This window comes from Brassica napus, chromosome A6 (genome assembly GCF_020379485.1).
Source record: "Brassica napus cultivar Da-Ae chromosome A6, Da-Ae, whole genome shotgun sequence".
Taxonomy (NCBI): Eukaryota; Viridiplantae; Streptophyta; class Magnoliopsida; order Brassicales; family Brassicaceae; genus Brassica; species Brassica napus.
Window position 1 is genome coordinate 11037869 of NC_063439.1, and position 13647 is coordinate 11051515.

Here is a 13647-nt window from a genome sequence, read left to right on the forward strand (position 1 = left end):
GTTTAAGCTAATTACTTTAAAACTAAAATTTGGAATTAATTACTTAATTTTTTTTTAACTTAGCAGAAATTGACTCCGCTCTTCGTAAAGTGAAACCACCACTAAAACTATTTTCAATATATTTTGCTATTTTTCTCTAAAGTAGAGATAACATTTGCTGCAATGTATTTTCTAAAATAGCATCTCCAAATATATAATAAAAATGTTACTTTCTTTTATACATAAATGGAAACAGTATTTTTTTAAAAAAAAATAGAGATTAGTTGATATAGATAAATATAAAATAGGTTGGAGGTATATATGTTTGGTAGATGATTCTTGGACTTTTACATCGATTTTTAGTGGATGTGAATGGATTTGAAAAGATAGCTCTGGATAAACACACTTTATGGGTACATGAAATCAAAGACGAAGAGAATCTGATTTGCATTCAGAGTTAGAAGCGCTATACTGGGCAATGGAAAGTATGTTGCATCTATCATTTAAATGACTTGGAACTAATTGTAAAGACATGATAGCGATAATAGAGGAGCCGCATGCATGGCCGACTCTCTGGACAAGGTGAAGGAGATACAAGAACTGAAGACAAGATTTTATGATTTCAGGATATCTTACATTCTTCAACGACAGAATGAAACTACTGATTTTTTAGTTAGAACCACTCTATCTTTTTATAGGATTTTATGTTTTGTTGGTTATTTTACTCAAACTTAATTATCCAAACCACTAAAATGAAATTTTGTTGACAATTCTTTTTATAAAATCTCTTTTTACTCTTGCAACATTTGTGCAAACAGTAACAATACACCGGTCCATGCCACACTGATAAATTGGTGGAGCTATTTGTCTACGTGACTTAATGAAATTGACTACACTAAAATCGGTTCTAACAATCGCACATGCATGGTTGAATCTGAGAGATATCTTCAAAGTTTCCTCTCAACTGTGATGTATATTGTAAAATGAGTTTCCAATATATATATTATGTTTTAAAAGTAAATAATTTTTTTCTGTTTAATTTGGGGGCTGAAGTCCAACTAATCTTCTAAAGAGATAATACCAGAGCCGGTCTTGAAGAATTGGAGGCCCTAATTTAATTTTTTTTACTACAAATTTATTTATATTCCCTTTATATTTTTTCATAAACTTTACTAAAAAGTATTTTATATTATAACCATAGTAATGGTTTTCCTTAAGAAAAATAATTCACAAAGAAAATTATGTCGACAAAGAAAACAAATCTAAGTAACAATAGGTTTAGTTTCTTAAAACGTATTCATGGAAGTGAGTTTACAAAGAAAATTATTTCTGATGACTGATAACAGAGTTATTTTCTTCTGTAATGTTAGTTTAGTTTACAAAAAATAACTCAGTTACAAAAATATTTTTTTGAAAGTTACCCCTTGGGGTGGAGGCCCCATTCAAATGTTTCACTTCACTCCCCACAAGCCCGGCTCTGGATAATACCGATGATAAGTCCAATTCAAACTAGAGGCGGACCTAGTAAGGAAGGAGTGGTGTCATCTGACACCTCAAAAATGTTAATAGAAAATTATTTTAGCTTATTAACAATACGATATCAGTAGCTTAGATGGTAAATTTCTACCCTATAAACCCACAAAAACCCAGGCTCGACTCCTTCTTGACACCACCTATCCTTATTATTTTTATTTAACACAGTATATTGAACCCAGTAATAATTAATCCTGGGTCCGTCCCTGATTCGAACAAGGTTTAAAACATGTTTCCATCTCCGCCAAATTAAACAAATGGCAATTTAATTCCTGGCAGGATTCAGATCCAATATCACCACATATTTATGCCTTTCCTCAAATTTTCCTCTCAGAGCATCTTTAACGCTAAATGCGTTTTAAAGTTTCTTAGTTTTTGACTTTTTTTTCTAAAAAAATAAAAATAAAAATAAATTATAATTCAATCCAATTGCGGGCCGCCACGTGTTGGTGGGGCCCGCAAACAGTGCAGAAAACAGCCCATTACCGATCCTTAATTCATCACTTCTGTTATCGATTTTTGTTGTTTTTGTGGGACCCCAAGGTTAAGAAACCCACTTATAAGCTGGGTTAAAGATGGTCTCATCAGTGTACTTGGTTAAATCGTTGCTGCATCAAATTACACACATTGTATCGACACGTGATGCAAACCCATATTATCATCTATTTGATCAACATGACAAAATTTATTCACTGATTACGTCTCTGTTACTCCATCTCCTATGTTTTATAGCAACTCACACGCTAACTGTTATAGAAAAAAAAAGAAACAACTTGTTTACTTGCATCAGTTAAAATTATTTAACAAAATTGATGTAATAAAAGAAAAATAATTTAAGAAAACATACTAATATTTTACTATATAAACGAGGAAGTTTTGTTCAGGTAAAATAAGATGAATACAATTTTTGTCACGATGCTGACATAAATCGACACATTATTTGACCTTCCATTTTTTTTTAGATAGAGAGAGATTTCTTTGACTTTCAAATTAGTGATTTCAGAAGTTTGGACATGGCCCTGTTTGATTATTCCATATTATATATGTCATTAATTAATCTCATTATTTTTCTCCGTGTTGTTGAAATATACCAAAGCATAATTTTAAAATGTTGAATATCAACGATTACTGCGCCTATATATATATATTCACATTATTTAATCTCGAGTATAAGAGAAATATATACCATTATGCAACAACTAATATAACTATTTAAAAGATTTTTTGTTTAAAAAAACACGTATATGTTGAACAAGAAATTGATTAGAATATTTATTTTCTCATTTTCAACGACAAAATTTATTTTTAAAAATTTTAAAATTAAAAGGAATTGAAAGTATTACAATCAGTTTGAAGTTAATTTAATCTTTTATATTTTCTAATAGAAAAATACAACGCAGTTAGTATTAGGGGCGGTTTTGTCAGGAAGTTTCGTAGGCTAGGCAAATCTGAGTAGTAGCAAATTCGTAGTTTTCTAAAACTCCCAAGGGTACAAATAAATAAATAAATAAAACAATCGTCTCCCTTAAATGGTTTCGTCATCAAATTAAAATCGGATCACACAGTGGAAGAGAAAGAGAGAGAGAAAGAAACGGCGGTTATGACGTTGCAGAGAGGTTTGGCTCTTCTCTGCCAGCAGTACACGGCTCTTTTCCGCAAAAACCTTATTCTCTCATGGCGGAGCAAGCGCGCCACGTTCCTTCAGCTCTTCGCTTCCTTCTTCTTCATCCTCCTCATCTTCTGTATCCAGGAGGCTATGGAGAAGAGCTTCGCTTCCTCCACCGCCCTCAAGACCGTCACCGATCCCTCCGCGCTCGTCTCTCCGCCGATTCCGCCTTGCGAGGATAAGTTCTTCGTGAATCTTCCCTGTTACGACTTCGTCTGGAGCGGAAACGATTCGCCGAGGGCCAGAGACATTGTCAACGCCATTCGGGCTAACAATCCGGGCAGGCCGATCCCGGAAGACAAGGTCTGTGTTAAGTTGTGTGTTTTGTCTCTTTAATAAGTCTGGGTTTTGTCTTTTTAGTAAAATCCCTGTGATTAAGACAGGGCCGGTCTTGTTTGGTTAAGAAAAAAAAATATTGATTATTTAAAATGAATTTGTTGTGAGAAACCAAAATAGATTTAGCTAGAATCTCAGATTCGATGGCGATGTGATAGAGAACCTTTACGTGTTGTTTAAGAAAGTGGAATCCAAATGTGCGTGTTGACCATTTGTGTGTGTTGTGGTCTGGTTCAGGTTCTACCATTCAAGACTCCTTTGGAGGTAGATGCGTGGCTCATGGCGAATCCATTGCAAACTCCAGGAGCCTTGCATTTTATGGACAGAAACGCTACAGTGATGAGCTATGGTATTCAAACAAATTCAACTCCTGAGATGAACCGAGGAAGGTTCGAAGATCCCACCTTTAAGTTCCAGATTCCTCTTCAAGTTGCTGCTGAGCGTGAGATCGCTAGGTCCTTGATAGGAGGTGTGATGCATATGTTATCTTTTTGTTTAATCTTTGTGCTTCTGGGTACTGGGAACAAGTATTTGAATTTTTTTTATATACGTGTTCTTACAGATCCAAAGTTTAACTGGGTTGTGGGGTTTAAGGAGTTTCCGCATCCAACTATCGAAGCTGTTGTTGCGTTAGACACAATTGGGCCGACTTTCTTCCTTGCCATTGCCATGTTTGGTTTCGTTCTTCAGATCAGTTCTTTGATCACTGAGAAAGAGCTCAAACTTCGCCAGGCAATGATGATGATGGGTGTTTTTGACACTGCTTATTGGCTGTCATGGCTTACATGGGAAGGAATTCTCACGACAGTCTCAGCTCTCTTGGTAGTTCTGTTTGGAATGATGTTTCAGTTCGACTTTTTCTTGAAGAACAGTTTCCCTGTTGTCTTCCTACTCTTCATGCTTTTCCAGTTAAATATGGTAAAACCGAAGACTAACGTTTTATAAATTTGTAACGATTTATGTTTTCTGTTTTGTTATTTATATCTCTATTATGTGTGCTGCTAGATTGGAGTAGCATTCATGCTATCAGCTTTTATCAGCAAATCATCTTCAGCTACAACTGTTGGCTTCTTTGTGTTTCTGGTTGGCTTTGTAACACAGGTGGGGTTCTCATGGCTAAACAAATAGCTGAAACTGTTTCTTAGTATTACGAATTGTTACTAATCATAAATATATCTGCAGCTTGGAGCATCAAGTGGGTTTCCCTATGCCAAGAAATATTCTCAAACGATTAGGACGCTTTGGTCACTCTTCCCACCCAATACCTTTTCTCAGGGTCTAAAGATGCTTTCTGATGCAACTTCAACTCCTCAAGATCCTGGCATTAGCTGGAGCAAGAGAGCAGTATGCGGACCCAACGATGACACTGATTGTGTGATCACAATTGTACGTCTACTATTAAAATAAACTCCATTTAAATAACTGTGTCCTATTGTTCTCTAATCATTACTTATTTGGTTTTGGGCAGAATGATATCTACCTTTGGCTTCTTGGGACATTCTTCTTGTGGTTTGTTCTGGCTCTCTACTTTGACAATATTGTCCCAAATGCGTCTGGTGTGAGAAAATCTGTCTTTTACTTTCTGAAACCTGGTTACTGGACCGGTAGAGGTGGCAACCGAGTGGAAGGTAATTTCTCCTCTGTCTTGTTTCCTATGTTCTACTAGAAAAATGTATCCTAATTAACCGTTTCCGCCCTGAGCAGAAGGTGGAATTTGTAGCTGTGCTGGTTCAGCCCCACCTGTGGATCATATTACCCCAGATGACGAAGATGTCCTTGAAGAGGAGACTTTAGTTAAGCAACACTCTATGGAGGGCTTAGTGGATCCGAACATTGCTGTTCAAATACGTGGTCTTGCAAAGACTTATCCTGGGACTACGAAATTTGGATGCTGCAAATGCAAGAAAACGCCTGCTTATCACGCTCTCAAGGTACTTATTCTTTTTACGTTGGTCAACTGCGTTTTAGGATGAGAGTCTCCCGTGATATGTGTTTCAACTTTTACTTACCTTAATTCTTGGAATATAAATATAAATCAGGGGCTGTGGATGAATATTGCCAAAGATCAATTGTTCTGTCTTCTTGGACCCAATGGCGCAGGGAAGACAACTACTATCAATTGCTTAACAGGCATAAACCCAGTTACTGGTGGTGATGGTAAGAAGCCTGCACTTTTTCTTGTTTTTGTTTCATAGAAGCTAGTCTCTTGAGCATTTCACCATACGAAAATCTCTCTTATTGGCTTAAACAGCACTCATCTATGGGAACTCAATAAGAAGCTCTGTTGGTATGTCCAACATCCGTAAAATGATAGGAGTTTGTCCTCAGGTGGGCCATTTTCTTTTTGCTAACTGCTTCTGGCATTTGCCTTAGTTAACAGCTATTTGATATGCTTAATATGACTCATCATGACATTCACGTTGTTTCCACAGTTTGATATACTTTGGGATGCTTTGTCTGGTGAAGAACACCTCCGCCTTTTTACTAGCATCAAAGGGTTGCCACCTGCATCGATTAATCCGGTATGTCGCTCAAATTGTAGAAACTAGTTGGTTGGTTTATTTAACAGTTTCCGGATCTAATTTCAACTTCAAATAAAGATGAATACTTTAGCTCTCTTGTTGCTTAAAATGCTTTGTCACGGTCATGTAGATGGTTGAGAAGTCACTGGCGGAGGTAAAACTGACAGAAGCAGGGAAAATCAGGGCAGGAAGTTACAGTGGAGGAATGAAACGCCGACTCAGTGTTGCTGTTTCACTCATTGGTGATCCCAAGCTTGTCTTCCTAGACGAGCCGGTTTGTTACTTTCAACATTCCTATCTAAGTTGTAACACTTATTCTGTTGACATTTGTTTATCTAAGTTCAACTTCCTTTTTTTTTTGCCTTGCATGGATTGCAGACTACAGGCATGGACCCGATCACAAGGAGACACGTGTGGGATATCATACAGGAAACCAAGAAGGGTCGCGCCATTATACTAACGACACATTCGATGGAGGAAGCTGATATTTTAAGTGATCGAATAGGGATAATGGCCAAGGGTAGGCTCCGCTGCATTGGAACCTCCATCAGGTTGAAATCCCGCTTCGGCACAGGCTTCATTGCTAACATCAGCTTCACTGAAAGCAACAACCAAGAAAACAACGGCAATGGTGAAGCTGGTGCTGCAGACTCACGTGAGCCAGTGAAGAAATTCTTCAAAGATGTGAGTTTGTTTTACAATGCGGTTAACATAGTCTAACCCCCTCTGAGCTTTTTGTGATCATTTTCTTGCAGCATCTCAATGTCAAACCAGTAGAAGAAACCAAAGCCTTCATGACTTTTGTTATACCGCACGACAAAGAGAATCTTTTGACAGTAAGCATCGACACAACTTTATCATATAGAGAAAAATTACTATCTACCGTGGAACTAAGCATCACTTTGCTTTCTTTAACAATTACTACAGAGATTTTTCGCTGAGCTGCATGACAGAGAAACCGAATTTGGGATCTCAGACATCCAACTTGGTCTAGCAACTCTTGAAGAAGTCTTCTTGAACATAGCAAGAAAAGCTGAACTCGAAAGCGCTGCTGTTGATGGTACAATGGTCACTCTCGAACTAACATCTGGCCCATCCGTCGAGGTAAAGTTACTTACTTCTCATAAACTCATATATCCAAAGATAGATAGAGACTTATAACACCGGAGCTTATCCTATTCGATCTACAGATACCGGTCGGGGCAAGATTTGTTGGGATACCAGGAACCGAAAATGCTGAGAATCCACGGGGAGTAATGGTGGAAGTGTATTGGCAGCAAGACGAGTCGGGATCATTGTGCATCTCAGGACATTCCACGGAGATGCCAGTTCCTGACAATGTTCCTGCGACAGATCCGGTGGCACCAGGACATGGCGGAGTAAGCTTGTTGGGACGGAGACAACAAGTTCAGGGGATTGTGATTGATCCTGAGTTTGTCGGCTCCGCTGCTTCCCGTCGTGTTAGTAGAAGCGGCTCCTTTGCTTCCCAACGTTCTTCACTTTGAAATGAGAATCTAACACACACCCACTGTTCCTAGCTTACCGGACTCGGTTCTGTTATATTCTCACACATAAAACGAATCACAGGTTTGTTTATTTGAATTGTGTGTACGTGATTATTATGTAAATTAGATGGGTGTTTGTGATCTAAAACTAATATTTATACTGCTATGATGTTCATTTCATAGTATGATTTAAAGATCAAGAATCACTATGGTTTTTTTTTTTTTTAGAAAAGAATAACTATGGTAGGGTTCCACATAGCTAAGAGGTTGTGTTTAGGAATTAGATTGGACTCTTCATAATCGTATTGGTTAATTATACCTATATATGAATGCATATACAGTATATATACAAAGGTTTAGCCACAGCGGGACTCTACATTTATCGGTCTTGATCCTTCCGGTGACTGAGATACAGCCAAAAAAAAAAAGTAGCATTGTACTAATTGTGTCTGAAAAACAAAACCAAAAGTGGTTTAAATTGACGTGTTGTTTATAGTGGTTTCTGGATGAGACGGATTTAGAAACTTCGATCCATGGCGATTTCAGTTTTGCTACTCAACGAACGTACCAAATTAGCTAAAAGGACATATTGTGAATCAAAGAAGAAGGGAACCCACTTTTCTTTTTCTTTCATTTTAACTAACTTCTTTTCAAGATAGATGGAGTTTTGATGCAAACAACAAACTCAGAACATGAGTGTTAATGTGTGTGTGGTCCAAACAATAACATACTATTTCAGAGATATCAAACTGTCTACACCCGGATCAGACTCTGAAGACTCGGATATGATTAGTTGCCGAGTACTCTTAAGGAAAAACAATATCTGATTTCCCCAATATAACTCTTGAAGGAAGCAGTTGATCAACAAAAAAACAAACTCTTGAAAGAAGCAAGAACTTAATCCCCTCTTCACAAGAATCCTTGAAACTATACAAAAGATACATGAGTGAACATAAATACTCTCATTTTGAGCAAGAATATTAGATATACTATGAGCAAGAATATTAGATATATGAACAAGTTTTGAAATTATGAAATATTTGAAAATAATCAAATATAAACGTCTTTGTTGTCAATTCTCTCCCAGACGTCGAGCTTGGTCTTTATTCATCGGTCTCAAGGCCCACAATTTTACTTTCGCACCTGGTTTTTCCATTTTTGGTATTAAACCACTAAACCTTTTTACCACCTTTTTAAATTTTTGCCTTTCGCGGCATTAACCGTTGGTCTTCTCGCTTCTCTGGTCTCTTACTCCTGGGTTCTTCCCCCGACCCGGGTCGGCGGGACCGCTTCCGGCTACAGTCCGCCGGAATTCTGAAGGCTAGCGCTGTCGAAATGACCGGTGAAGCTCTTCCCTAGCTGATGTCTCTCATATGTCTGATTGAAGCCTCTTAGACCTCTTTATCCAGCGATCTTACAGCTATGTGCTGTGTTGGTAGAGACTTGAATGCTATGTTTCTTACCATTGGCGAACCAATACTACTCTGTGTATTTCACTTATTACATCTTCTAAAAATTCTTTTGCTGGTCGAATCTCTTTTCCGCTCACTGGAATGCAAAATCTTTAATCCAACCAAATGGCACAAAGATACTCCAGATCTGAAAAAGGAAAAAGTATCTCTCTCTCGAACAAGCAATCCCGACGCAACCTGGTGGTCATTCCAGCTGAAAACCCAAGCTCCCTAATTAAGGAAAACAAGTTCACACTCATAGGGTGAGTAACTAACCCAGGAGTCCAGAATACTAGGGCTCTGGTAGACTTTTTCTTGCAACATTGATCTGTTGTTGGACACTTCACTGGCCGAGATCTCGGCCTCCTCCTCTTCCAATTCAAGTTTGAATCTGAAAAAGACCTTCAAGCTATCCTTAACAAGGGCCCTTTCCACTTTAAAAGATGGATGGTCTTACTTCAAATGTGGAAACCTAGTGAAGCTGGCGATTTCCCATCAGACATCTCCTTTTGGATAAGTATACATGGCCTCCCCCTACACTACTGGACTAAACAAGAGATTCACGCTGTGGGCTCGGAACTCGGGGTGGTGGAAAAGAAAGACGTAGATCACTGCAAGGTGAGAGTTCGCATCAATGGCCTCAAACCCCTAGAGATGATGCTAGATACCACACTACTATCTGGTGAAATCAGGAAAGTGGAACTCAATTATGAGAAGTTAGAGAAACATTGCTTCCTATTATATTCCCTCAAGCATGAAAACTCCGGTTGCCCCCTCTAATACCAGCTCTAGAGCCTCCCACCCTAACTACAGGGGCATTAATCAAACCAAGACCCGTGACCGTGAGCATCTTGAGGCTTATAGGAGAACCATAGACGAGAGGAAAGCATGAAATAATTTAAGGATCGATAGCTCTCGAAGATATGGTAACTCCCAGGGTAGAGAACAAGAGCTGTTTTGCCGGCCTGATGTAACCCGTGGCAGATCACCTCCTCGACAAAGATCGTATCATTCTCATGCTGGATGAGACTCATCTGCTGCCTCACTTGGTACCAGAATTACTGCGTGAACTCCATTGAATACAATAGTCTCTCCTCGACTCCATGCTTCACAAAGACTCTCGGGAGGACATACCAGGGTTCATTCACGCCTAGGTGACAGAGTATGGGTGGAAAAAGAAAATCAGTCCCACACATCAGATACACCCTCACCAAAGCCACAACGAGAAGCCATGTTTAGTCAAGAAGTTAACGCTTCCCAGACTCGCAAACCTGCCTCACAAGGAATGGAAGAACCTGGAACAAATCTGATATTTCCCCTTGTGGGAGAGTCTGAACCTTCACCCCTGGAGCGAAGATCAGCATTACAACGATTGGAAACTTCAGTAACTCCTCAACCTCTTTATGGTGGCAAGAATAATGCATCTCAAAACCGCGCGTCTGCACTTCAACGTTTAACCCCACCTACTGAAAGAGTACTTTTACTCCGTAATGGAGCAGCTAACTCTGATTCTGGAAGACTCTAAGAGCTAGAGAAAGAATTTCTTTACCTCAAGTTTCCCCCATCAGGACCTTAAGTGAGGATAGAATTCACGCTAATCCTACAAGGAATGCTTCATGGGTCTCAGAGAATGCAGACCCCTCTTATAACCTACCTATTGCTGTAAGCATACCAATTAGAAAAGTCAGAGCAGCAGCAACAAAAGCTACTGGGAAAAGAAAGATGGTTGAAAAACCTCAATCCCAAAGCCGCAAAAGAGTAATGCAGAACCCTCCTCGGGGAGTTACTATCAAGAAGCGCAAAATCACCAAGAACTCACCAAAGTGTAAGGTTTCTACTAATGCTGTAACAACTAGGGGTGCTTTCCAAACAGTCGGTTCAGGAGTAAGGCGGCAACTAAACAACCCACCAATTCAGCTTATCCCAGCAATGGCAAGAAGAGGGGCAGATTTTCAGTCTGACCCAAGCACTCTTCCCTAGCCTTTATGAGTTAGAACTGTCAGGGATTGGCAGGACCCCTACAGTTCGTCGTCTGCGGGATCTCCGCCTTAGGAAGTCTCCAGACATCATCTTCTTAATGAAAACCAAAAACTAAGATAAAATTGTCTTTAAGCTCTTTGCGAATACCCCTACACTTACCACTTTACTGTCCCGTCCATTGGTTTAAGTGGCGGCCTTTCACTGTCATGGAAGGAATATGTGGATGTTGAAATACTAGACTCCTCAGCAAACTTCATAGATATCGGAGTCACAACCGGGCCTGAACCTACCTACATTACCTTTATCTATGGAGTGCCACGGGTAGAAGAAAGAGCCAACCTGTAGGAGAGACTAACCTGTCTAGGTGAAGGTAAAGAGGATGCATGGCTAGTGACAGGAGATTTCAACGACCTGATAGACAATTGTGAAAAGGAGGTGGCCTTACGCGGTGGGAGGGCAGTTTTGTTGCCTAAAATGGTTATGGACTACAGACCCATTGCGTTGTGCTCCACTCATCACAAAGTCATTGCTAAGATCTTATGCAAGCGTATCAAGCTGATACTCTTTGTGCTCATATCACCACACCAGTCTGCCTTTGTAGCGGATCGATCAATATCCGACAACGTCCTAATTACCCATGAATTGCTTCATTACCTCCGAACCTCAGCTGCCAAGAAGCATTGCTCAATGGCCATCAAAACGGACATGAGTAAGGCCTATGACATGTTGGAATGGAGCTTCTTGCGAGATGTCATGACTCAGTTTGGTTTCCATAAAACTTTGGTGAAGTGAATCATGGAATGTGTGAGCTCAGTGTCTTATTCTTATTTAGTTAATGGCAGTGCGCACGGTTGCGTCGAGCCCTCGAGAAGCATCCGTCAAAGTGACATGTTATCCCCTTACCTCTTCATACTATGTTCGGAAGTACTCTCCGGGTTATGCTTGAAAGCGCAAGAAGAAGGAAGGATGCAAGGAATAAAAGTGGCTCGCAACTCTCCATCGCTGAATCATCTTTTGTTCGCGGACGACACCATGTTTTTCTGCAGGAGTGATCAAGCAACATGTCGGGAGCTAGCTAATATCCTAGAGAAGTACGAATCGGTCTCTGGACAGAGCATCAACCTACAAAAGTCAACCGTAACTTTCTCTGCAAAAACACCTATTGAGACGAGATGCCGGGTGAAGGAAATCCTTAGAATCTCAGGAGAAGGAGGCATCAGGAAATACTTAGGCCTCCCAAAGTATTTTAACTGCAAGAAGAAAGATGTGTTTGCGGGAATTGTTGACAGGATAAGACAAAGGGCACATAGTTGGTCATCAAGGTACCTTAATGGAGCTGGAAAGTTGGTACTCCTTAAGGCGATACTATCAGCTCTGCCTTTGTACACTATGTCGTGTTTCAAAATCCCTACGTCATTATCAAGCAGATCCAAACAATTTTGACGAGATTCTGGTGGGATGATAAACCGGATCTTCGAAAAATATCATGGGTTTCATGGAGAAAACTCACTCTTCCGCTAGGTGCAGGGGGTTTGGGGTTCAAGGAAATAGAGAAATTCAATGATGCTCTCTTGGTTAAGCTTGTGTGGCAAATACTGAAGTATCCAGCATCACTCATGTCTCAAACGTTGTTGGGAAAATACTGCCACTCCAACTCCTTTCTAAATACCGAGAGCCCACAGTCGGCTTCACACGGGTGGAGAGACATTTTGGTTGGTAAGGAAGTTCTCTGTAAGGACCTAGGATGGATAGTGGGAACAGGAGAAACATCAATGTCTGGTTGGATCCTTGGCTATCGACCAAGGAACCCCTATGCCCAATAGGACCCCCAACAAACGATAACAAGGAGCTTAAAGTTGCAGACCTGATCGACTCAGTATCTAAAGAATGGAAGTTGGATGCAATCAGACTCCACTTGCTTCAGTATGAGGACTTAATCACGAGACGGATCCTAAGTGAGTTTGGTATGAAAGACGAAATGGTTTGGCTACAAGAGAGAACATGAGTATATTCAACCAAAATGGGTTATGGCCTCTCCAAAGTGAACCATGTACACGAAGATAATGAGTTCAACTGAAGATCATGTGTTTGGCAAGTCAATACTTTCCCTAAACTTAAACACTTCATGTGGAAAATCAAAAATAACGCTCTACCTTTGGGAGCAAACTTGATGAGAAGAGGAGTAGAAGTGGAAGGAAGATGTAAGCGATGTGGATTGGTTGATACGGAACGACATGTACTCTTACAATGCCCATTCGCGATAAATGTCTGGAACCTGGTCCCAACAATGTCAAAGCCAGACCCGACTTTTGTCACATCTCCAGGAATTTTGCTGCAAGGAAGTCGGAGAATGATCAACCTACCGCCAACGGGCCTTGGTGGCACATCTCTATACCCCTGGATTTTCTGGTACCTATGGGTAGGACGCAATAAACTTATCTTTGACAAGAGAGGAATGACAGAGCAGGAAATAGTATCGCTGGCAGTTAAAGAGGCCAGGATTTGGCAGGCAGATCAGCAGGAACAACCAAGTTGAGCTCCAGGTCTGAAGACGCAAGTACCTCATGTGGAATAACGGTTTCAGAGGCTCAATGCTTTGTAGATGCAGCGTGGAATGCTGACTCCAGTGGCGGAGGATTTGGCTGCATCTTTAAAGATGCCAACAACAACACTAT

At 40.1% G+C, this 13647-nt stretch overlaps 1 protein-coding gene across 1 annotated transcript; it reads left to right on the forward strand.

The window, feature by feature from the left end:
* Positions 1-2970: 2970 nt before the first annotated feature.
* On the forward strand, positions 2971-7744 carry LOC106347604 (ABC transporter A family member 2). Its single transcript, XM_048782657.1, has 15 exons — positions 2971-3481; positions 3752-3983; positions 4077-4432; positions 4520-4615; positions 4697-4900; positions 4983-5142; positions 5219-5445; positions 5554-5671; positions 5766-5842; positions 5947-6036; positions 6167-6310; positions 6415-6720; positions 6792-6872; positions 6964-7140; positions 7227-7744. The coding sequence occupies exons 1-15, from the start codon at positions 3113-3115 to the stop codon at positions 7539-7541; spliced, it is 2952 nt and encodes a 983-aa protein (XP_048638614.1). The 5' UTR covers positions 2971-3112; the 3' UTR covers positions 7542-7744.
* The last annotated feature ends 5903 nt before the right edge of the window (positions 7745-13647 follow it).

Coding starts and splice junctions, on each gene's coding strand:
- LOC106347604 (XM_048782657.1), top strand. CDS start 3,113: ATGACGTTGCAGAGAGGTTTGGCTCTTCTCTGCCAGCAGTACACGGCT. Junction 3,482..3,751: donor GGCCGATCCCGGAAGACAAG/GTCTGTGTTAAG, acceptor GGTCTGGTTCAG/GTTCTACCATTCAAGACTCC. Junction 7,141..7,226: donor CATCTGGCCCATCCGTCGAG/GTAAAGTTACTT, acceptor TTCGATCTACAG/ATACCGGTCGGGGCAAGATT.